Raw genomic sequence first — 26575 nt, forward strand, 5'->3', positions numbered from 1 at the left:
AATATGAAAGTATTATTCAGGCTTGTTTGTTTCATAGCTCTACTGACTTCTTCTCTGGAGGCTGGTGAGTTAAGCATTTCCTTGTGTTCCTGTCTGCTAAGAAAATCTGTGATTTAGAATACATGAAGTACCTTGGTTAACAGAGTCATTTTTCTTACGTGTGTCTGTGGATGCCCAAGTCACAGAACCGTATTGCTGGATGTCCTTTCAAGGTCTTTACTTTTCATTCTCTCATTTATACATTGGGAAACTGAAGCCCACTGAGGTTAAGAGCCCCAGGTCATGCAGCTAGTTTCAGAGCAAAAGCTATAATCCACGTCACCAGTGTCTAGTCCAGGCCTCTTCCCACTTTGTTGCTGCTTGAAGAGTGTAATATGGGGAATCCTGGCTTTCATTCAGAAGAGGTGTTAAATGCAGTCTTTATGAACCATGGCCGGCAGTGCTTTGTTTTCTCCATTTATTCATTCTTTCTCTTTCCCTCTCCCTCTCTTGCTGCAAATGCGTTTAGCTCCTGCCGTGCGCCAGGCACTAGCTGCTGGGGCTACAGTGGTGAATAATCCAGACAGAAATATCTGCCTGGGTTTACATTCCAGTAGGGGAGAGAAACAATACATTACATAAGTAAATATATATTATGTCATGTGGCGATAAGTGTGGAGAGGTAAAGAAGCAGAAAAGTAAAGTATACACTTTGGGGATTGGGGTGGTCAGAAGGTTAAATTTTTTGATAGTGTGGCCAGAAAAGGCCTCACTGAGAAGTTGACTTTTGAGTTGAACCTGAAGGAGCGGGAGGAGGGAGCTATATAGAGATCAGGTTGGGGGTGGGGAAATATTCTAGGCAGCATGTGCCAAGGCCCTGAAGCCAGGAGTACTGGCGTGTTCCAGGGGCTGAAATCTGCTGTGGCTGGAGCAGAGGGAATGGTGAGGGATGTGGTACAGGGTGAGGTCATTCAGGTAATGGGGGGCGGTGGAGGTTTGACTGTGTAGAGAGCCTTGTAGACCTTTCTAAGGATCTTGGCTTGTACTCTGAGGTGGGAAGACTGTGTAGGTTCCCTGTTTAAAACCAGAGAGGTGATCTAACTTTCCTTTCTTTTTTTTTTTTGGCCACACCGTGCGGCTTGTGGGATCTTAGTTCCCTGACCAGGGATCGAACCTGGGCCCTCAGCAGTGAAAGTGTGCAGTCCTAACCACTGGACCGCCAGGGAATTTCCATATTTTAAAGGCTCATTCTGGTTCTTATATTGTGAACAGATCCTAGGGAGGCAAAGGGAGAAACAGAGAGGCCAGTTAGGAGGCCATTACGGCAATCCAGGCAAGCTATGATGGTAACTTATTCAAGGGTGACAAGGAGAAGTGAGTTGTCAGAGTTTGGATATACTTTGAGGACTGAGCCAGCAGGATTTGCAGACAGATTGGATGTGAGTGTGAGAAACAGAGAAGAATCAAGGATGACTAAGGGTTTCAGCCCAAGCACATGCAAAGTGGAGTTGCCGTTGACGGGAGGGGGGAAGGTCACGTGTTCAGACTGAACATGTTAAAGTTAGATGTCTAAATAGAGATGTCTGGAGCCAGGGGTTGGAAGTATAAAATTGGAGACCTTGGCAAGCAGCTGCTATTAGAACCCCGAGACTAGATGAGTCTACCTGGGGAGCGAGTGTGGTTAGAAAAGAACAGAACTTCAAGGAGTGAACCCTGCAGCCCTCCAGGGATGGGTGGTCAGGCTTCCATTCATCCAAGAACCAGTGAAAGACTGGCCTGAAATGTAGGAGGAGACCCAGACAAATGTCCTGAAAGCCGAGTGAAGAACGTGTTTCAAGGATGAGAATAACACGTGTCCAATGCAGATGTGCTAAGTAAGATGACATCCGAGAGTTGTCGATTTGATTTAGCAACTTAAAAGTCGTAGGTGACTTTGATCAGAACAGTTTTGATGGAGTGGTGGAGCAAACCCCTGATAAATAGGAGAGTGTGTTGAGCTGAGACCTTAAGGTTTACTCTTTTATCACTGTTATTGTTGCTGCTGTTACTCCTAGGAGCTAAATACTTACCAGTTCTCCATCAGTGCAGGTACCTTGCTGAGTGCCTAGCCACTTTTATTTCCATTCTGTTTTTAAATAGCTTTATTGAGGTTATAATAGACATACAATAAACCACACATGTTTAAGGTATACAATTTGATGTGTTGACATACATATCCACCCCTGAAACCATCATCACAATCAAGATAATATTGAATTGAGTATTAATTGGTTTGGAGAGAACTGGGCAGCTCCACAATATCAAGTCTTCTGATCAATGAACAAAGTATAGACGTCTTCATTTTTTTAGATCTCTTAAAATTGATTTAAATAAATTTATTTTGTAATTTTCATTGTATCAGTCTGATGCTTTTGTCACATTTATCCTAAATTATTCATATCTTGATGCTATTGTAAAAGGCATTTAAAAAATCCAGTTTCTAATTGTTCTTAGGTAATATACACACACATTCAAATTTGCATATTCATATTGTATCCTACAGCTTACAAACCCTCTAGGTCTTCAGGAGATTTCATAGCATATTCTGTATAGATAATCATGTTGTCTGCAAATAAAGACATTTTACTTTTCTCTTCAATCCGTATGCCATTTCTTTTTCTTGCCTAATGCACTAATTAGATCTTCCAATACAATGTTGAATAGAAGTGGTTAGAGTGGACATTCTTACCTTGTTTCTAATCTTGTATATGATAGCTGTAAGGTTTTTATAGCTGTCCTTTATTAGCTTTAGGAAGTTCCCTTCTATTCCTAGTTTTGTTTTGTTGTGTGTGTTTTTTTTTTTGGATGTTGTGTACATCATAATGCACTGTCCTTATTTGATATATGGTAGCATTCAATTTGCTAAGATATTTTAAAGAAATTTTGCATCTATGTTCATGATGAAGACTGTTTTGTGGTTTTCTTTTCTTGGAATGTCTTTGTTTGGTTTTGGAATTAGAATAATACTGACCTCATAGAGTGAATTGGGAAGTGTTACTGACTCTTCAATTTTCTGGAAGAGTGTGTGTAAAACTGGTGTTGGTCCTTCTATGAATATACCAGTGAAGCCATCTAGGCCTGAAATTTTTTTTGTTGTTTGGAGGTTTTTAACTACACTTTCCGTTTCTTTAATACCTGTAGGGCTATTCAGGTTATCTGTTTCTTCTTCAGGCAGATTTTATAGTCTGTACTTTCAAGGAATTTGCCCATTTCATTTAAGTTGTTGAATTTATTGGCATTAGGCTGTTCATAATATTTCCTCATTACTCTTTTAAAATCCTTTTAATGAGAGATGTCACCTCTCTTTTTTTCCTGATCAGTATGGCAGGAGATTTATCCATTTTATTGATTTTTCTGAAAGAACTATCTTTTGGTATCTTTGATTTTTGTCTCTATTGTTTTTGTTTTCCATTTCATTGATTTTTCTCCTAGATCTATTACTATCCTCTGCTTACTTAGGGTGTAATTTATTTTCTAATTTCTTAAATGGAATCCGAAGTCATAATTTGAGATCTTTTTTCTTATACAGACATTTAGTGCTATCAACTTTCCTCTAAGTATTGTTTCCTGTTCATGCCATACATTTTGTTATGTTGTGTTTTCTTTATCATTCAGGTCCAAAGACTTATCTCCTAATCTCCTCCTTTATTTCTTTTTTTAAAAAAAATTGATTAATTTATTTATTTTTGGCTGCGTTGGGTCTTTGTTGCTGTGCTTGGGCTTTCTCTAGTTGTGGCGAGCAGGGACTGCTCTTCACTGTGGTGCACGGGCTTCTCATTGCAGCGGCTTCTCTTGTTGCGGAGCACAGGATTTAGGCATGCGGGCTTCAGTACTTGTGGCATGTGGGCTCAGTAGTTGTGGCTCACAGGCTCTAGAGCACAGGTTCAGTAGTTGTGGTGCATGGGCTTAGCTGTCCCGAGGCATGTGGTATCTTCCCGGACCAGGGCTCGAACCCGTGTCCCCTGCATTGGCAGGCAGATTAACTGCTGTGCTACCAGGGAAGTCCCCTTTATTTCTTCTTTGATGCATGGGTGATTTTGTTTGTTTGTTTGTTGTTGTTTTTTTCAGCTTTTAAATACATGGGTGAATTACTAGGTATTTTTCTGTTACTGATTTCTAATTTAATTTCATTGTCACCAGAGAACATACTTTGAATTCTTTTAAATTTGTTGACTATTGGGTTATGAGCAAGAATATGGTATATCTTGGTAAGTTCTTTTGTGTGCAGTTAAAAAGAATGTGTATTCTGCTGTTGTTGGGTAGGATTTTGTGTAAATACTGATTATGCCAAATTGGTTGATAGTGCTGTTCAAATCTTCTATATCATTACTGATTTTCTGTCTAATTGTTGTACTTGTTCTACCAATTATTATGAGGAGACTGTTGAAATCTCAGACTATAATTGTGGGTTTCTCTATTTCTTTTTGCAATTCTATCAGTTTTTGCTTCATGTATTTTGAAGCACTGTCAGTAGGTGAGTAAATGTCTAGGATTACTATGTACCTCTTGACAAATTACTCCTTTATCATAATTACATGACTCTTTTTAATCCCTGTTAATATTTTTCACTGTAAAATCTACTTTGACTGATAATAATAAACATTCAAACTTTCTTTTGAGTAGTGTTAACATGATATTTCTCTCCCCTCCCCGTTTTTACTTTTAACATATTTGTGTCTTTACACTTAAAGTGTGTTTATGTGTGAGTTCATGTGTATGTTAGCATATAGTTGGATCCTTCTTTCTTTATCCAGTCTGACTATCTCTGCCTTTCAACTGGGTTGTTTAGACCATGAAAACAATATAATACGATTGTTAATGTGTTTGGGTTTTATTTTAGGATCTTGTTTTATTTTCACCTTGTACCATTAATTCCATGTGTTTTCTCTTTTTTGCTGCCTTTTGGATTAATTGAGAATTTTCATGATTTATTTTGTCTTCAGGGTTGGCTTATATTAATAACTTAAAAAATAACTACTCTAGTGCTTATGGTATCCATCTATGACTTACCAGTGTTTACCTTCAGGTGATACTATACCAATTCACAAATAGTATAAAAAACTTAAAACAGTATATATCTGCTTCTCCCTTCCTGAACTTTGCCTTATTGTTTCCATACATTTACTTCTTTATATGTTATAAATCTCAAAATACATTATTTTTGCTTTAAATATTCTGTTGTTTTTAAAGAGATTTAAATAATAAGAAAAATTATTTTATGATCACCCATGTAGTAAACATTTCTGGTGCTATTTATTCGTTTATGTAGATTCATTTTTCATCTGACACTATTTTCTTTCTTTCTATAGGACTTCCTTACATGTTTTGGCAGTACAGGTGTATTGGTGATAATTTTTATAGCTTTTTATAAATATGAAAAAAGTCTTTATTTTGCCTCTATTTCTGAAAGGTACTTTCCCTGGATATAGAATTCTAGGTAGATGATGTTTTTTCTTTTAGTACCTATCTTTATTCTGCCCTCTTCTGGCTTGTATTGTTTCTGGCAAGAAGGCTGCATCATTTTGGTCTTTGTTTGGTGTGCTTTTCTTCATGCTTCTTATGCTTGGGTTTTATTGTGATTTTGGGGTCTGTGGCTACATCATTTTCATAAGATCGTGAAAAATTTCAACTTGTATTTCTTCAAATATTTTTCCTGTTCAACCCACCTCTCCTGTTCTTCAGGGATTCTTATTACATGTATTGAAGTTGTCCTGCAGCTAACTAGAATCCTGTTTATTTCATTTTGTTATTTTTCTCTCTGTGTTTAGTTTTGAAGAGTTTCTAATGCTGTATCTTGTAGTTCACTAAGCTTTTCTTCTTGCAGTGTCAAATCTGCCATTAATCACATCCATTTTTTTTTTAAAGTCAGCATTGTAGTTTTCATCTCTAGGGGTTTGATTTAGGTTTTTTAAAATAATCTCTTTCATTTCTCTACTCAACATGCTTGATCTGGCCCCTTGAACAAGTGGAACACAGTGATAATAACTATTTTAATTTTTTCCATCTATTCTATTATCTGTGTCATTTATGGGTCAGTTTTGATATGACTGATTTTTTTCTCTTTATTATTGGTTTTATTATGCTGCCTCTTTGCATGCCTAGTAATCTTTGATTGGATGCTAGATATTGTAGATTTTACCATGTTGGGCATTGGATATTTTTTTATTACTAAAAATGTTCTTGAGCTTTTTTCTTTTACAAGGTTGTTACTTGGAAATAGTTGATCCTTTTAGGTCTTGCTTTTAAGCTTTGTAAGTCAGGAGCAGAACAAGATTTATTCTAGGCCTAACTTGCTCCATCTACTGAGACAAAACCCTTCTGGGTTCTCTACCTGATGCCCCATGACTGATAGGATTGTCCATTCTGGCTGTTGAGAACAGCCACTATTCCCAGCATGTGTGTGCTCCGGGTATTACCCACTCTAATTCTTTTGGCAATTTTCACTCTGGCCTTGGGTAGCTTTCTTTCATGCTTCTGCTAATTGATACTCAGCTAAAAACTTGAGGGAGATTCTGTAGACCTCCAAAGCTTGCTTACTCTCTGTGTACAGCTGTAATCTCTTTGGTACTCTGCCCTCCACTCTCTTGGTTTACCTGGATTCCCTGCTCCATCTCCTCAACTCAAGAGAGAACACTGGGTTTTGCCTGCATTTCCTCCCAGCAACGTCATGGCCTAGAATTGCTCTCTACACAGTAATTTGGGAAAACCCTAGGGCTCGCCTCCTTTGTGTCCCTCATTCCCTGATGTTCGATGTCTTGAACATTGTTATTTCATATACTTTGTGCATTTTTTAGTTGTTCAGGTGGGAGGGTAAATGACAGTTATTCCATCTTTTTACTGAAGCAGCCATCTTTTCCTGCTACCTTATCCCCAATTTTTAGCTGAGTAAAGAGGGGAGCAGAGAGGTTAAATAACTTGCTCAAGGACACTAGTAGTAAGTGACATCCTGGATTTGACTAGAAATCTTTTAGACTTCCAAGATGATTCTCTTTATCATAAGGCTACTAACTCTCACGTATAACACAAATTAATGTATTTAATAGTTGGTGTGTTTATATTTAGATATTACATTAAGAAACACTGAAATTTCTTATTGAAATGACTTTCCCTTTCTCCCTTCTAAAGATAAATGTGAGGAACGTGAAGAGGCGGTTATTTTAGTTTCGTCTGCACATGAAATTGATGCTCGTTCATGTCCTCTTATCCTAAGTGAACACAAAGCCCCTATAATTTGGTATAAAAATGATGGCAAGACACCTGTATCTACAAAAAGAGATTCCAGGATTCATCAGCACAAAGATAAACTTTGGTTTGTTCCTGCTGAAGTGGAGGATTCAGGATATTACTACTGTGCAGTGAGGTAAGAAAGGAATTAATATGTTACAAACACGTGTTGTATTACCTGCAATAGTTAAGGACAGAACAATCTTTTAATAAACCTATTCTGATTTATTTTAGCAATTCAACTTACTGCCTCAAAACTAAAATAGCTGCAGAGTTTGTACAGCATGAGCCTAACTTGTGTTACAATTCACAAGCCGTATTTACACAGAGACTGCTGATTCCAGGAGATGGACAACTTGTATGTCCTTATTTGGATTTTTTCAAAGATGAAAACAATGTGTTACCCCAAATACAGTGGTATAAGGTAATTTTATATTACATATGGCATTCTACTCATCTAGCAAATAAAATAGTTTTCTATCACAGACAATAGGATGAATCTGCAAAGCACTTTTTCCTTTGGCATATTATTTTGCCTTTGAGTGGTGAAATTTAATAGGATGTTTTTAAAAGGTTTTAAGACTGTACACATTTAATTTGCAGCTTAACTAAAACTGTCATTTTTGTTTAATAAGGTAGAGTTGAGAAAAGTATAGTAGGCATAAAAGATGTTTAAAGATAAGGATGATTATAAATTTAGGGTTTTTAAGAAATAACTATTTGTTACAAAATATGCTATTTTGTGTTTTATTACAAACATTAAGTGGTCCTTGGATAGCCTAGTGGTTTCTCTAACTGTCTGAAAGGCGATTGGCCAGCACTCCATGGAATACATCATATTCTGGTATCTTTGATCTACCCGGCTTGTTGGAGCTTACATGGAGAATCATCTTGTAGAGGTTAAAAAATACAAAATAAATAATATCAGTGAAGAATGGAAGTATAGCATTACTAAGCATCTATAGTGTTAGCATTCTTTCCTCAAATGTTTTTCTCTTGCAAAGTAAGTTTGTCTTCACTTGTCTTCAAAGTGCAAGCCTCATAGGCATAAAAATGTAAATCCTGGGAATGTAATTATGACTTTGCAAAAAAATGCAATATTAAAACTTGTATGCAAGGAACCTTTCTATTCATATATGTACGAATATAAATATGAATAATTGGTTTTCAATACTTCCTTCCTCTCCCTCTGTCTAGGATTGCAAACCTCTACTTCTTGACAATATAAACTTTGTTGGAATAACAAACAAACTCATCATCACGAATGTGACTACGGCGCATAATGGGCACTATACGTGTCATGCATCCTACACACACTTGGGAAAGCAGTATCATGTCACCCGGGCTATAGAACTCATTACTCTAGGTGAGTCAGAGCTCCAGTCCTAGGATTTTAAATCCAGGAAGGCCCAGAGACCATAACTCTAATATCACCTTCACTGTCTATGGAGGGACAAAATCCAAGAGAAGCTTGATGACTTGCCAGAGGTCACCTGGCTTTAGTTTAGTTTTTGTTGTTACGTGCTACGTATGTGTTTCTCATTCCTACTTCAGAGGCAGTGCTGATCAAACAGACAAGGATGAGCTATGTGTTCCAGCTGAACTAGGAGGCATGTTCTTTGGCCTGGCTAGAGCTGCTTCTCCAGAGGGTTCTCTGGAGAAGCACTGGAGGAACGACAGTTCTGAGATCCCTCACTTGGGCAGTCTTGAGTGTCTAGCCGTCATGGGCATAATGGATGGATGCTAATGAACTTTGTAACAAGTTACACTCTTGCTAGATCTCTGTTAGTCCAGTCACTTAACTTCTCTAAGGCTGTTTCCTCCTCTAAGAAAATTCAAGCTTCCAAGCTTTTTGCAAAAGTGAGAGATCAAGTGTGCTCAGCTTGTGGTCCTGTGCCTGGGGCCAAACAGATGAGAAATGAGTAGGTGCATGGTGATTATTCTTGTTAGTTTTCCTGAGGCTTCTATTAACCACATTTCATATTAAAAACTACAACAAAATAAAACCAAGGCACTCCTACAGGTTACCTGGGGATGGGCAGAATGCTCAACCTTTCTGTAAATACCAGGGTTTCCTAAGCTTTCAGGAAGATAAGAATAGAGTTAGTTTAACCAGGACTTTGAAAGTCAAAGCAGTCTCTATCAGTAATTACTCTGGGACAACAGGCATAAACAGGGACTATCCCTGTTTATCTGGGTAAACCTGTTTATCTGTTTAATCTGGGTAAACCCAGATTATGACCACTTTTCAGAGAGATACGTTTTCTCATTTCTACAATAATTCATTTTTTTTGTCAAAGGTTAAGTTTATTGTCTCAGAATCAATTCCTTCCCTACATCCTACAAGCATCAGTGACTCATAAATTTCAGGAGTCCTTGAATCACAACCATCCTGAGTTCCTGAGCAGCCCCTCTCTGGTCATTGTATAGCTCCGATTTGTTTTTCTTGGAATACTGCAACCAGACCAGCAGACCAAATTTTAGGGAAAACAGGGCACTACAGAATTTTAAAAATAGGTCAAATGGGTTTTAAATACTTTCTGCCATCCTTTCTGATCCCTTACGTAGAAATAATATACTTAATCAGATGTGAGGTTGTATTTTGTTTTCTTCTAAAGGTGGATTTATAAATATTTATTGGGCATCTACTATGTTTCAGGCACTGTTCTAGGTATACATTAGGGAGCAAAGGAGACAGTATCCTGCCCTGACGGAGCTAACATTTTTTTTTTGACTGTGGCGGAATGAATACTGGGCATTCAAATTCATAGTTTCTCAGGCTTGGCCCCAGATCAACTCTTGAAGCCAATCTTCCTGTAAATAAAGGTCAGATTAATTTCTGGAGCTCCTTAGTATTTTTATGCTTATTTTAATAAATTATGCCAAAATGTTTGGCATTCTTCAGTAACTGTGGCTTTCACTCTTGGGTCATTGTGAAAATTACTAAGTACAAGCACGTCTAGCAATAGATGGCCTTCTGGTTAATAATGCTCCATCCAGGGAAGTCCCTTTCCACAACGACTCGGTTTTCCTGATTTGCATGAAGAGGGACACTTGTCTGGAGACCCAGGGCCTGGTGATGTGTGTTTTTTTTTGCAGCACCAAACTCTGGGTTCAGAAGGGCCAACTCTGGGGGTTTTGCTGTGGTCTCTGTGTCAGCCTCCTACCTTCACCTCTGGCCTTCTGTCTCCTGCTATATATGCTTTGGCCAGTAGAGGGAATATCGGGCAGATGCCTTGTAGTATATTTTTGGTATATTTTGCCAAGTGTGGTCATCACTTGAGATTCTGGTCTATAAGAGACCTTATGGATGTTTTTCTTTCAGTGAAATCCAGGAACAAGAGACCTGAGATTGTGAGTCCAGCTAATGAGACGATAGAAGTGGTCTTGGGTAAGTGGGCTACGATCAGGATATGCTGAAATCAGTATTTTTTGAACTCGAGATTAAGATAAACTGTACCTTTATTGCACACAACCTAAGCTGTTTAGTGGATATATCTAAAGTTAGAGGGAAAGTGGCACAGATTATGTCTTAAATGTTTCTTTGGATTTCTTGCCTCTTATGGCAAACATCTAGCCATGTCTGATTGGCCCACCCTTACTTTCCTATGGACACTTATTACTCGTGAAGACATCAGCCAAAGACCAAGTTCAGGGACTTCCCTGGCAATCCAGTGGTTAAGACTTCACCTTCTAATGCAGGGGGTGTGGGTTCGATCCCGGGTTGGGGAACTAAGATCCTACATGCCTCGCAGCCAGAAAACCAAAACATAAAACAGAAGCAACTTCAAATAAAGACTTTAAAAGCGGTCCACATCAAAAAAATCTTAAAAAAAAAAAGAAGAACAAAGACCAAGTTCAACAGGCCTAGGAATAAGAAATGTAATTTATTTGGTGCAGGATGGATTTCTTATGATCAGAGTTAAGCTTTTAGGTAGAAGAGTAGGACTACAGGCCAAAAAGACAGTTATTCTAGAAAATTATTTTTCCAAGTTAGTGATAATGTTAATTTCAAGAATAAAGATGTAACACGATAAGCAGTCAGATCTAAGCTATGCAATACAGTAGCCACTAGGCATGTGTGGCTACATACATGTAAATTTAAATTAAGTAAATTTATTTAGTTTAATTAAAAAGTAGTCCCTCAGTCAAGGGCTGAAGAGCGACATGTGATTAGTGACTACGTATGAGACAGCACAACTATAGAACATTTTTGCCAATGCTGAAAGTTCTGTTGGAAACCATTGGTCCAAACATAAACACAGATTTTTGTATCAGAGGATCAAAAATCAGGCTGGCATATAGAACTCTGTAATAGTAACTGCGTGAAGACAAAGAGCAGTTGTACAGAGATTAGAAGGTAAAATGTGTGACCTCTGTACTTGGCCAAGTTGTTCCTCATGGTGGAAAGTAATATAAAGACATTCATAGATGTAAACAAAGATGTGAAAATTTTAAATATTGTCCTGTAGAATCCAGAGCAGGGTTTCAACCCTTTTTTCCCCATTATTGCTCCCCTGTAGCGCCTAAGAAGCCATTTTTTCCCTAATCCTCTTTACTTTCTCAGATATTTAATACCCAGATATGCACTATGGCACTTTGAAAGGCCACAAACCATCGCAATAGCTAAGCTTTTCTTGCTCTCCTTGCTAAGAAACACATTTTGCCCTGTTGAGAAAGCATGCTTGAGGAATGTATACTTCAGAGCTCTAAAGCCTAGATTTGATCTACAATCTAAAAATAAGTTTACATTAGGAAATAATAATTTTAATATACAACATTGATCAGAGGCCTGATCACCGCGGCATATGATTATCCTATAATCAGGCATTTATTTGATAAGATTTCATATTAATTACCAATAAAATGACTTAGAAAAATAGGAATTGAGGGATACTTTCTGCACTTAATAACATCAGTTCAAACCAATCGTCACCAACATTTTTAATGGTGAAACACTATATAGTGTTAAACCTTCTACAGGTCTAGGCCTTCTCATTGAAGTCGAGAGCAAGACAAAGATGCCCATATAACCAGTTTACCTAACATGTTCCAGAAGTGCCCACTAATACAAAGATAAAAGAACCAAGGCATGCTGACTGTAGGGGAGAAAAGAACTGTATTATTTTCAGATCATATAATTATGTACCTACAAATATTATTGTATTGGCCAGATATAAAATTAATATTCTAAAATATTAGACTTATTTAGCAAAAACCAAGAAAACAATGGGAAAAGAGATCCTATTTACAACAGTAAATGCTATAGAGATGTCTATAAGATAGCTTAGCAAAACCTTTAAAAATTATATTGGATTTATAAGGAAGAAAAAACCAACCAAACAAAAACTCCACAAACTCTAACCTATAAATCTCAAAAAACTGGGAGATTTAAAGCATACATTCTTAAAGGGATGGGGAGATGTTGTCTGCAGTGGGGAGAAAATTGGTTCTTAGGAGGTGAAAAAATCTAAATCAATAGATATAGTGTATATCTGTGGTATTAAAAATTCATGGAGAGTTAGGCAACTGGGATAAAAAAATCCAAAAAAGCTCCAAAGGGAGCAATAATAAAAACAATCTCGAGAAACACAAATTTAAGAAAAACTGTAATAAGGATGTGTATTTTTCCTATATGAAAAACTGGAACTTGTAAAGATATGGGCTCTCAACAGTAAGTTACAGATTTAATGGAATTCCAATAAAAATATGAATGGGCTTAAAAATTGGCAAGTGATACTGAAATTCAGCTGGGAGAATAAAATGCTGAGATTACTAAGATAATACTGGGAAGAAAAGCTAAATGATATGAATATTTACCCTAAAACTGCAATAATTAAGAGTGTGGTACCCCTGGCGCCAGTATACACATTCAGATCAACCTAGAAAGTCCCAAATAAATAATTATTTTATAATTCTTACATAACAGATTAGTGAGGAAGAGATTTATTATTCAATAAGAGATTCTGGAATTATCAGTCAACTATGTGGATAAAAACATTAAGTTAAAGCTTTCTCTCATACCATACCCAAGTTATATTCTAGACAGATTAAAGAACTAAAACAGTCAAAACAATACAACAATGCAAACATCATACATACCTGAAAGAAAAAAGTACATGGAATATTTTCCTGATTTGATGGTAGAGAGAGCTTTTCAACAACAACAAAAAATAGTGAAGACATAGTATAAAACAATTGTAAATTTGGCCAAATAATAAAAATATATACACTAAAGAATTTCCATAAACAATAACAAAATGAAAACAAGCTCTGAAAGATATTTGTGGTAGTTTTCATGTATGATAAAGAGTTACCATCCTTGATAAATAAAGAGCTTCCATGCATCATATGGTTAATAATATGAGAATGCAGTTTAGTAATGGCCATTAGGAATAACAAGCAATTCTTTTTTTTAAAATTTATTTGTTCTATTTATTTATTTTTGGCTGCGTTGGGTCTTCGTTGCTTCGCATGGGCTTTTCTCTAGTTGCAGAGAGCAGGGGCTACTCTTCCTTGCAGTGCACAGGCTTCTCACTGCGGTGGCTTCTCTTGTTGTGGAGCACCGGCTCTAGGCACACGGGCTTCAGTAGTTGTGGCTCGTGGGCTCTAGGGCGCAGGCTCAGTAGTTGTGGCTCATGGGCTTAGTTGCTCCGCGGCCTGTGGGATCTTCCCGGACCAGGGTTCGAACCCACATCCCCTGCATTGTCAGGCGGATTCTTAACTACTGCGACACCAGGGAAGCCCATAAAAAGCAATTCTTAAAAGAAAGGCAAATGAATACTAAGCTTATGAAAAACATGTTAATTCCCCATGAGCTCAAGAAATGCAGATGAAAATTTAAATGGAATTTTTTTCTTCTCTCAGTTGGCAATGACTAACCAAAAACACTTGGTATCTGGGGCTTTTGGGGATAACTGACTCTTGCATACACTGCTGGACAGAGTGCAGACTGATATAGTCTCCCTTGGGACAGGGTGTTTGGCTTTTAAAAATATGTATCTCTTAACTCAGTTCTTCCAGATTTTTATTCAGAGTAATACTTCAGGATATGTACAATGTTGATGTACAGGAACATTCATTGGAATGTTAATCATAATGAAAATTAGAAACAAGTTATGTTTAGCAATAGGAAAGGAATTCATCATAATATGTCTGTATGATGGAATACTAAACTGCCATGAAATAGCCTATTTTGGAAGGCTAATCACGTGAGCCAAAATTCTCAATGTACAATAATTACAAATAGTAGACACTGACACCCCATTTTAAAAATTGCATATGTACACAGAAAGGTAAGGAATGACATACGTAAAGTTAGGAATAGTGCTTATCTCTCGGTGGTGGATATAAGGGCAATTTCTTCTTTTTGCTTTCCTATAATTTAAAATTTTTGTTCAACAGTCATTTATTAATCTAGATAGATCAGGCAAAAGTCCATTAATGTTATGATTAAAAATACATTCCTTTGCAGGATCCTGGCTCCAACTGATCTGCAATGTTACCGGCCAGTTGAGTAACTTTGTCTACTGGAGGTGGAATGGGTCAGCAATTAAGGAATATGAGCCTCTGATGATGGAAGAGTTTACACAGTAAGTATGCTAAGAGCCAGACATGCCATAGAGACATTTTGGTATTAAATTCCATGTCATACGTTATATAACCATTATGATTGAATCTAGTGGCAGTGATCAAGTTGGTCATTGATTGGTCCTTAACCCTTTGCTGCCCATATTGAGTTTTGCTAAGCTCAGCAGGATTCATAAGATCTTGTCCAATGAAAGTGACAATACATGTCATTATGGTACAAATTCCAGACCACTTGGAAGGCCTTCTCGTAAATTCAGTTAAAAATGCAGCATTCCCATGAAGCAATTGTCCTGAATTATCCTTCATGTCATTCCATTTTTAAAGTAGTTTAGAAAAGACTCATTATTTGTGGCCAAGAATCAGGCACTCCCCTGCTCAGGTCTCTGATGGCGCCCTATTACTTCTTAGCATCACCTGCAAACCCTTCCCCATCTGTCCCAGTCTACTCTTGTTTCATATATTCTTTGTGCCCCATGGAGACCAGAATGCCTATGTCCCCATTTTCCTCCCTGGAACCTGGTAATTTTAATTTTATTTCTCTGTGCTACTGAGTCTTTTACTAACAGTGGTCTTAGGGCTATGAAATATCAGATCAGTCTTGCTAAAAGCCTGATTCTTATACCTGTGCTTAGGGCTGGTGATTATTTCTGCTGTAATGATAAACCAGGGATGCTTATCGTATCTATAATTGATGCTATTTATACAATTTTACTACTCTTTTGAACAGCATTCAGAATCCTTTAAACAAAAGAAGGAGTACAGTCATCGCACGGCTTAATATTACAGCAGTGGAAAGTAAATTTTTTCTACATCCATTTGTCTGTTTAGCCAAGAATACAGAAGGAAGGAGTACAGCATATATCCAATTAATACATCCAGGTAAACAACACAGCTGTTTATTTGAAATGCAATTTTGTTTTCCTGTAGTAAGATTTCATGACCTTGAGGTTTACAATGCTATTTCCTCTGCCCAGAATGCTCTTAGATTCCTCTTAACCTGGGGACTGCCATTTCTTTTTTACTTCCCAGCTGAACTATACTTCTTCTAGGAAGTTTTTCTGTCCTGCTGCCTACTCTTAACCCGTCTCTCTGCCCAAACAGATGAGGTATTAGGGCCTCTGCTATGCATGTCCATATCTATCTTAGTTTTCTTTACTTGAATATAAATTCTGTGATGTTGCAGATAATTACTAATCATTTCTATTTCCAGAGCTAATAGCAACTTAAGTCTGGTCATCCTCGGTACCTAAATGAGTATTTTTAGGTAAACAACTACATGATGAATGCACAGGGGAAGCCTAAATATCCACTTTCCAGACAGGATGTCAGAAGTTACTGGTTTTCATGAATTCTGTAATCAAACACAATATTGGCAGTATTTGTGTTCCTGCTCACTGATTTCATTTTTCTGCCTCATTTATTCTGCCATTGATCCCTTCTAGTGTATTTTTCATTTAAGTTATGGTATTCAACTCTGGTTGCCTCTGTATTTTCTAACTTTGTGTTAAAAACTTCTTTTTGCTCTGTGCATCCATTCTTTTCCCAAGTTCTTGGATCATCTTTATGATCATTATATTGAACTCTTTCTTGGGTAGATTGCCTATCTCCACTTAATTTAGTTGTTTTTCTGGGGTTTTATCTTGTTCCTTCGTCTGGAATGTATTCCTTTGCTGTCTCGTTTTGTTAACTTTCTATTTGTATTTTTATGTATATGGAAGATTAGTTATGTTTCTTGGTCTTGGAGAAGTGGCCCTCTGTAGGGGATGTCCTATGTGTCAGTACACTCCCCTCTTGCTACCCAATGGCCTGGGACCAGCTGGTCCCAGGGTAGCTTCTGACCTGTTTGTGTACTCAGTTCCACAGGCTGTGGGATGATAGTTTTCTTGATTCTGGTGGGTGAGGCTGGTTTAGGGGCTCATGAAGGCTTCCTGGTAGGAGGGGCCAGTGCCTGACCACTGGTGGGTGCCACTGGGGCTTGGCCCTCTGTGGGGCAGGGCCATGTCAAGGGGAACGTCTAGAGCTGGCTGTGGGCTCAGGAAGTCTTTAGGCAGCTGTCTGCTGATGGGTGGGGCTGTGTTCCTGCCCTGGGTGGTCGTTTGGCCTGATGCAGCCCAGCACTGGAGCTTACAGGCTGTTGCAGGAGGCCAGGTCTTGGTGCCAAAGACCCAAGCAAGATATCTGCCTCTATCAAGAGTTCACGCAGATGAACACTCCCAGATATGTCTGCCACCAGCTTTTATGATCCCAGAGGGAGCCACAGCTGCCACCTGCCTAGCAGACCCTCCAAACCAGCAGGTAATGACTCCTATGGAGTCACTGCTTTTGCCCTGGGTTTTGGTGTGCACAAGACCTTGTGTGCCCTCCAAGAGTGGAATCTCTTTCCCCCAGTCCTGTGGAGCTCCTGCAGTGGAGCCTCATGGGCCTTCAAAGCCAAATGCTCTGGAGGCTCTTCCTCCTGATGCCAGACTCCTAGGTCAGGGAGCCTGATGTGGGGCTCAGAGCTCTCATGCCTGTGGGAGAACTTCTGCAATATAATTATTCTCCAGTTTGTGGGTTGCCCACCCGGGTGGTATGGGATTTGATTATACTGCGAGTGTGCCCCTCATACCATCTCATCGTGATTTCTTCTTTAATTCCTTGGATGTAGAATGTCATTTTTGGTAGGTTCCACTCTTTTGTCGATGGTGGTTCAGCAGTTGTGATTTTGGTGTGCTCGTGAGAGAACTCAAGGTCCTTCTACTCTGCCATCTTGTGTTTCTTATTCTTAAAAGGCTTCAGTGATTCCTCATGGCCTACTGGATATTTCAAGCCTCTTACAGACTCTTTCAAGTGTTATTCAGCTTTCTCTCCCTCCTCATTTCACTGATACTCTGCAGCATTTGCCAGCTCTCCTTAAAATTCTACTCTCTGCTTCTTGTACTTTCTCTTACTTCATTGTACCCTTATTTCCTTTGCTGTCTCCTTTTCTTTTTCATTGCACTAAAATTATTCTCCTCAAAATTTCACCATTAGAGTTCCTTATTTGCTCCATTAATAGTTTGTAAAATTGGTCTTGAAACCACTTATTTTCAGAATCATATAGGTTGCTTTTAAAAGTTCAGACTCATAACCTACCATGGGGCTGAAAAATTAGATTAGGAAGACCCAGTGGTGGAAGCCACTATTACAGAACAGAAAAAAGAATGAAAAATATGAGGACAGTTTACAAGACCTTGGGGACAATGTCAAATGCACCAATATTTGCATTATAGGGGTCCCAGAAGGAGAAGAGAGAGAGAAAGGACCTGAGAAAATAATTGAAGAGATAATAGCTGAAATTTTCCCTAACATGGGAAAGGAAACAGTCACCCAATTCCAGGAAGCACAGAGCGTCCCGTACAGGATTAAACCAAGGAGGAACATGCCGAGACACATAGTAATCAAACTGACAAAAATTAATGATAAAGAGAAAATATTAAAAGCTACAAGGGAAAAGCAGAAAATAACATACAAGGAAAACCACATAAGCTTATCAGTTGGTTTTTCAGCAGAAACTCTGTAGGCCAGAAGGGAGTGGCACTGTATATTTACAATGATGTAATGGAAAAACCTACAACCAAGAATAATCTACACAGCAAGTTTATTCTTCAGATTTGATGGAGAAATCAAAAGCTTTACAGATAAGTAAAAGCTAAAAGAATTCAGTACCACCAAGCCAGCTTTACAAAACATGCTAAAGGAACTTCTTTAAGAAGAAAAGGAAAGGCCACAACTAGAAAGAAGAAAATTATGTAACAGGAAAGCTCACCAGTAAAGGAAAACATACAGTAAAGGCAGGAAATCATAGACAGACAAAGATATGAAAACCAGTGATCAGGAGAGTACAAATGCAGGATATTTAAAATGCATTTGAAATTAAGAGATCAGCAACTTAATACAATAATGTATATATATAGCCTGCTATACCAAGACCTCATGTTAACCACAAACCAAAAATCTACAATAGATATACACACAAAAAAGGAAACTAACACTAGAGTTAGTCATCGAATCACAAGAGAAGAGAACAAAAGAGGAAAAGAAAAAAAGTCCTACCAAAACAAATCCAGAACAATTAACAAGATGGCAATAAGAACGTACGGACTGGCTGAATGGATACAAAAACAAGACCCATAAATACGTATATCATCTACCAGAGACCCACTTCAGATCTAGAGATATATACAGACTGAAACTGAGGGGATGGAAAAAGATATACCATGCAAATGGAAATCAAAAGAAAGCTGATGTAGCAATTCTCATATCAGAGAAAATAGACTTTAAAATAAAGACTGTTACAAGAGACAAAGAAGGACACTACATAATGATCAAGGGATCGATCCAAGAAGAAGATTTAACAATTGTAAATATATATGCACTTAGCATATAAGGAGCACCTCAATATATAAGGAGAATGTTATCAGATATAAAAGGAGAAATTGACAGTAAGGCAATAATAGTGGGGGACTTTAACACCCCCACGTACATCAATGGACAGATCATCCAGACTGAGCATCAATCAGGAAACTCAGGCCTTAAATGGCACAGTAGACCAGATGGACTTAATTGATAATTATAAGAGCATTCCATCTGAAAGCAGGGAATACACATTCTTTTCAAGTGCACATGGAACATTCTCCAGGGTAGATCCCATGTTGGGCCACAAAGCAAGCCTTAGTAAATTTAAGAAAATGGAAATCATATCAAGCATCATTTCCAACCACAACACTGTGAGATTAGAAATCAACTACAAGAAAAAAACTGCAAAAAACACAAACATGTGGAGGCTATATTATATGCTACTAAAGAACCAATGGATCACCTGAAGAAATCAAAGAGGAAATAAGAAAAAAAAACACTAGAGACAAATGAAAAAAACATGTCCATCCAAAACCTCTGGGATGCAGCAAAGGCAGTTCTAAGAGGGAAGTTTATAGTGACACAATCTTAGGAAACAAGAAAAATCTCAAATAACCTAATCTAATACCTAAAGTAACTAGAGGAAGAAGAACAGACAAAACCCAAAGTTAGTAGAAGGAAAGAAATCATAAAGATCAGAGCAGAAATAAAGAAAATTGATAAACCTTTAGCCAGACTCATCAGGAAAAAAGGGAGATGGCCCAAAGTAATAAAATTAGAAACAAAAAAGTTACAACTGACACTGCAGAAATACAGTGTCATAAGAGGATAAGAAACTACAACAACTAGCTATATGCCAATAAAATGGACAACCTAAAAGAAATGGACAAATTCTTAGAAAGGTACAGTCTTCCAAGACAAACAGTATGAAACAGAAAATATGAACAGACCAATTACAAGTGCTGAAATTGAATCTGTGATTTTAAAACTCCCAACAAACAAAAGTTCAGGACCAGATGGCTTCACAGGTGAACTCTACCAAATGTTTAGAGAAGAGTTAGTGCCTATCCTTCTGAAACTCTTCCAAAGAATTGCAGAGGAAGGAACACTTCCAAACGCATTCTATGAGGCCCCCATCACCCCGATACCAAAACCAGACAAAGATGCCACAAAAAAAGAAAATTACAGGCCAATATCAGTGATGAATATAAATGCAAACATCCTCAAAAAATACTAGCAATCCAAATCCAACAATACATTAAAAGGATTATACACCATGATCAAATGGGATTTATACCAGGGATGCAGGGTTTTTTCAGTATCCACAAATCAATCAGTGTGATACACCACATTAACAAATTGAAGAATAAAAACCATATGATCATCTCAATAGATGCAGAAGAAGCTTTTAACAAAATTCAACACCCATTTATGATAAAAACTCTCCAGAAAGTGGGCATAGAGGGAACATAACATAATAAAAGTCATATATGACAAACCCACAGCTAACATTATAATCAACACTGAAAAGCTGAAAGCATTTCCTCTAAGATTTCCTCAGGAACAGTACAAGGATGCCCACTCTTGCCACTTTTATTCAACTTAATTTTAGGATTCCTAGCCAGAACAATCAGAGAAGAAAAAGAAATAAAAGGAAACCAAATTGGAAAAGAAGTAAAACCATCACTGTTTGCAGATGGCATGATACTGTACATAGAAAATGCTAAAGATGCTACCAGAAAACTACTAGAGCTCATCAATGAATTTGGTAAAGTTGCAGGATAGAAAATTAATACATAGAAATCTATTGCATTTCTATACACTAACAATAGATCAGAAACAGAAATTAAGGAAACAGTGCCATTTATCATCACATCAAAAAGAATAAAATACCTAGGAATAAACATACCTAAGGAGGCAAAAGACCTGTACCCCGAAAACTATCAGACACTGATGAAAGAATTTGAAAATGACACAAACAGATGGAAAGATATACCATGTTCTTAGATTGGAAGAATCAATATTTTCAAACTGACTGTACTACCCCAGGTAATCTACAGGTTCAGTGCAATCCCTATCAAACTACCAATGGCATTTTTCACAGAACTAGAACAAAAAATTTTTTAATCTCTATGGAAACACAAAAGACCCTGAATAGCCAGAGCAATCTTGAGAAAGAAAAACAGCTGGAGGAATCAGGCTCTCTGGCTTCAGACTATACTGAAAAGCTACAATCATCAAAACAGTATGGTACTGTCACAAAAACAGAAATATAGATCAATGGAACAGGATCGAAAGCCCAGAAATAAACCCAGACATCTGTGGTCAATTAAACAAAGGAAGCAATAATATACAGTGGAGAAAAGACAATCTCATCAATAAGTGGTGCTGGGAAAACTGGACAGCTACATGTAAAAGAATGAAATTAGAACATTTTTTAACACCCTATACAAAAATAAACTCAAAATGGATTAAAAACCTAAATGTAAGGCCAGATACTATAAAACTCCTAGAGGAAAATATAGGCAGAACATTCTTTGACATAAATCACAGCAATATTTTTTCCGATCCATCTTCTAGATAATGCCAATAAAAACAAAACCAAATGAGACCTAAGTAAACTTTACAAGCTTTTGCACAGCAAATGAAACCATAAACAAAGTGAGAAAACGACCTATAGAATTGGAGAAATTATTTGCAAATGATGCATCTGACAAGGGATTAATCTCCAAAATACACAAATAGTCATACAACTCAATAATAATAATAACAAAAAAACCCAATAAAAAAATGTGCAGAAGACCTAAATAGACATTTTTTCAAAGAAGACATACAGATAGCCAACGGGCACATGAAAAAATGCTCAACATCACTAATTATTAGAGAAATGCAAATCAAAACTACAATGAGGTGTCACCTCATTCTTGTCAAAATGGCCATCATCAAAACATCTACAAATAATAAATGCTGGAGAGGGAATGGAGAAAAGGGAACCCTCATATGCTGTTGGTGAGAATGTAAATTGGTACAGCCACTACAGAGAACAGTATGGTGGTTCCTTAGAAAACTAAAAATAGAGTTACCATATGATCCTGCAATCCCACTTCTGGGCATATATCCAGAGAAAACTATAATTCAAAAAGATACATGCACCCCAATGTTCCTAACAGCACTATTTAACAATGGAAGCAACCTAAATGTCTATCAACAGATGAATGGATAAAGAAGATGTGGTATATATTTGCAATAAAATGTTACTCTGCCATAAATAGAACAATTCCATTTGTATCAACATGGATAGACCTAGAGATTATCATACTAAGTGAAGTAGACCAAACAGAGAAAGACAAATATATGATATCGCTTATATGTGGAATCTAAAAAAAAAAAGATACAAATGAACTTGTTTACAAAACAGAAATAGACTCACAGACATAGCAAACAAACTTATGGTTCCCAAAGTGGAAGGGGAGGGTGGGGGATAAATTAGGAGTTTGGGATTAACATATACATACTAATATATATAAAATAGATAACCAACAAGAACATACTGTATAGCACAGGGAACTATACTCAATATTTTGTAATAACCTATAAGGGGAAAAAATCTGAAAAAGAATATATATATATATATACAATATATATACATATCTAACTGAATTATATACATATTTGTATATATAACTGAATCACTTTGCTGTATACCTGAAACTAACATGACATTATAAATCAGCTATACTCCAATAAAAAAAATCTTAAAGTGTTTGTGAAATATTTTAAGATAATTTGTAGTTGAATTAAAATACAGTATTTATGAATGTGTACATGGAAGAAAATCTAAAAGAATCTATGGACAAACTATTAGAATTAATACTAAATGAATTTAACACGATCACTAGTGTATATGTTTATATATAGTATTTCTATGTATTTCTGCAAATACCAACAAGTAGAAATTAAGTTTAAAAAATAACATTTACAGTAGCATCAAAAACTATCAAATATTCAGTATGTAGGAATAAATCCAGCAACAGCTGTTCAAAATCTGTGATACAAATTAAAAATACATTATTGAGATAAATTAAAGACCTAATAGATGGAGGGCTATACAATATCCATGGATTGAAAGACTGAAATACTTAGTATTATAAATATGTTAGTTCCCTTCAAATTAATCTATAGATTCAAAACAATGCCAATCAAAATCTCAGCAATATTTGTTCAGGTGTGGGTGTGCATTTGTGTGGGCATGTTGTTGTGGGCACGTTTATCCTAAAGGTCATATTGGAAATGTAAAGGGCCAAGACTAGTCAAGGTGGTCTTGAATAAAAACAACAAATCGCGAAGATTTACACTTCAGATATCATGATCTTGTACAAAGCTACAGTAATTAAGACTGTAAACGTGCACTATCAGTTGGGCCAATCGGATATTGATCTATCTTGAGTTCCACTTCATAGCCAGTTCAACTGCAGATGGATCAATGACTGAAATTGGAAAAGCAAAATAACAGAGCTTTCTGGATGCCTCCTTGGCCCCTGACATTTAGAAGGCTCCTTCTTTCTCTGCTCTCCTCCCCCTTACCTCTCCACATGACTCCTCTGCAGTCATTAGATGAGTAACTAGCATGTGAAGCTGGGAGGATGTGGAAGTGTGAAACACTGTCTGGCATCCCTAAACCCTTTTCTCCTTTCCTCCTGTCTTCAGCTTTCTCCACCTGACTCTTCTACTTTTGTAGAACTTTTGTAGGCTTTTGAGTGACTCTGACTTCACTCGTAGTCCTATGGAATGCTCTATCCTATGGTCTTTGGTATTTTTTCTATGTTATTACATACGACTTAGGTGAAAATTTAATATAATGCACCTTAGTTTTATACAGTATCCATTCTCAATGACTTTGTACATTAGTATTCATTAATAAAAGATGATAATGAATGGGTTAATACTGTCTGGGATTTGGGATTACAGGCCAGTCCCAAATATGGTTTCTCTGGGATGATGTTTAATTTGCTATGCTCAATTTTTAAATTCTTTGGGTTCTAATATTTTTTCTCCTCTTTTCTGCTGTAGTCCCTGATTACCAGACGCCCACAATTGGTATATTTGTCATGTTAACATTGGTAATTACATGCTCTGTTTTCATCTATAAAGTCTTCAAGGTTGACATTGTGCTTTGGTACAGAGATTCTTTCTATGATTTTCTCCCAAAAAAAGGTACAATTTTGTATTCTATGCAGTATTTTCTTGTTGGGATAGTTAAGAGATGTAAAAGCTAACTAAGAGGGGTTTTATTTAAATTTTAAAATGAAATGTGGCATATACAAAATAACATAATTATACATAATTATAGTTTCTTAACCAAATAGACTGGATAGTATTATTTTCTAAGTATAATTATAGTTTCTTAACCAAATAGACTGGATAGTATTATTTTCTAAGTTACTGCTCTGGTGTTCATAATGGTGGGATAAACAGGCATTTAGAGCATCTGCTTATAAATCCAGTTATTCAGAAGCTGTGATTGAGGACTTGCTCTGTGCTGGGTAGAACACAGATCACCCCATGATCTGCCATCAAATGGAAGAAATGATGTCATTTTCATGCATCAGGGAAGCACTCTCTCTTTTGTTTAAACCTCACAAAAAAACTAATACTACACTAATATATAAAAGGAAGAATGGATAGAATTCAGGGCTTAGACATTTGGGGAAGATGAGAACAGTGAGATAAGGGTAGTTCCATACTGAGGGGTAAAGAATGTTTGCATATGAGGGGACCATCGAATAATATAAGAAGAACTTTGTAGTAAAACAGAATAAATGTAAACTTGTAAAGAGATGAACACTTTAAAAAGGCATTATACTTTTGGTGTTGTTGCTTCATACCATTGTACACAAAATTAATAATTAACTATGAAATGCATGTTTGTGATATTGACTTTACCAAGTCTCATTTTTTTTCTTTTGGTTCTAAATATATTGCATTTTCTCTTTAGCTTCAGATGGAAAGACGTATGATGCATACATACTATGTCCAAAGACCCCTGGGGAAGGGTCCACCTCTAACTCAGATATTTTTGTGTTTAAAGTCTTACCTGAGGTCTTGGAAAAACAGTGTGGATATAAGCTGTTCATCAGTGGCCGAGATGACTACGTTGGGGAAAGTATGTATGCGATGGAAAAAGTAATAGTCTTGTAAAACTAATTTAATTACTAAACTTGGGCTCCCTCTTTCTGGAAGACTGTGACCTGGGTGTACATATTTGACAATTTTAAGAGCCTCTTAAGTGGTGCATGATGACGATTGTCATATTAAATGCAAAGTGTTTACCTTTCTCATATTCTTTTGGGGCAACAATTAACTAAGTTTTATTTCGTTTTGGAAAATGTAACTAGTTAGATCCAGTAGTTACTTTACAACTGATGGTAAAATAGGAGTGATATAGATCCAGTGGTTTAACAAGAAAGTTTATAAATTTCTACTTAAAGTACTCTGACCCCTGCTTACCTTTTGTGGGTCAGTTTTTGATCTATTCTGTAAAATGAGAAACTCCTTCAATCTTAGGTAAGGCAAGAAAAAAAGAGCATTAGGAGACATAGGCCATGGGTGGGAAGAACCTTGAGGGGTTTTGGTTCTGGAGGGAATGATTGTAAGTTGAAAGTTTACTTGCTGTGCTTCGTGTTTTTCAGGCATCGTTGAGGTTGCTAATGAAACCATAAAGAAAAGCAGAAGACTGATCATCATTTTGGCCCGAGAAATATCAGGATTCTGCTGGCTGGGAAATTCATCTGAAGAGCAGATAGCCATGTACAACGCTCTCATTCAGGAAGGAATTAAAGTTGTCCTTCTGGAGCTAGAGAAAATTCCAGACTATGAGAAAATGCCAGAATCCATTAAATTCATTAAGCAGAAACAGGGGGCCATACGCTGGTCAGGGGACATTAGAGAAGGGACGCAGTCTACGAACTCGAGGTTCTGGAAGAGGGTCAGGTACCACATGCCAGTCCAGCGGCAGCCGCCTTCGGCCAAGCACAAGCTGCTGTCGCCAGCCACTCAGCTGGACTCTAAGGAGAAACGGCCACTGGAGGTCCATGTGCCCCTCGGGTAGCAGAGAAGCTTGGTCAAGAGTTCCTTGGTGATTCCTGTCTTCAGGCATTGCAGGCGGGGCTGGGCCTCACTGACTTGTACAGTCATACCACACACCTGTGTAGTCCCTTATCCCTGAGGTCACCTAGAATTGGATTGTTAAGGGAGCAGTATGTGGTGACAGTTGCCCTGTGGCCAGGGCAACTCAGAGCAGAGGGCTTGGGAAGTCCTTTAACAAGGCAGCAGATGCCCTGTCTGAATGTTTGAACTGCTGAGAAAA

The 26575-nt window shown here is 37.3% G+C and overlaps 1 protein-coding gene across 1 annotated transcript; it reads left to right on the forward strand.

Annotated features, from left to right (window-relative positions):
* Positions 1-26317, forward strand: IL1R1 (interleukin 1 receptor type 1; the record flags this gene model as incomplete). Its single annotated transcript, XM_079721266.1, has 10 exons — positions 1-64; positions 7144-7378; positions 7477-7666; positions 8440-8608; positions 10568-10633; positions 14717-14834; positions 15560-15711; positions 24280-24423; positions 25205-25372; positions 25899-26317. Exons 1-10 carry the CDS (start codon positions 4-6, stop codon positions 26315-26317), a joined length of 1722 nt encoding a protein of 573 aa, XP_079577392.1. The 5' UTR covers positions 1-3.
* Between the last annotated feature and the right edge of the window lie 258 nt (positions 26318-26575).

The sequence above is a fragment of the Hyperoodon ampullatus genome (genome assembly GCF_949752795.1).
Source record: "Hyperoodon ampullatus genome assembly, chromosome: 15".
NCBI classification, from domain to species: domain Eukaryota; kingdom Metazoa; phylum Chordata; class Mammalia; order Artiodactyla; family Ziphiidae; genus Hyperoodon; species Hyperoodon ampullatus.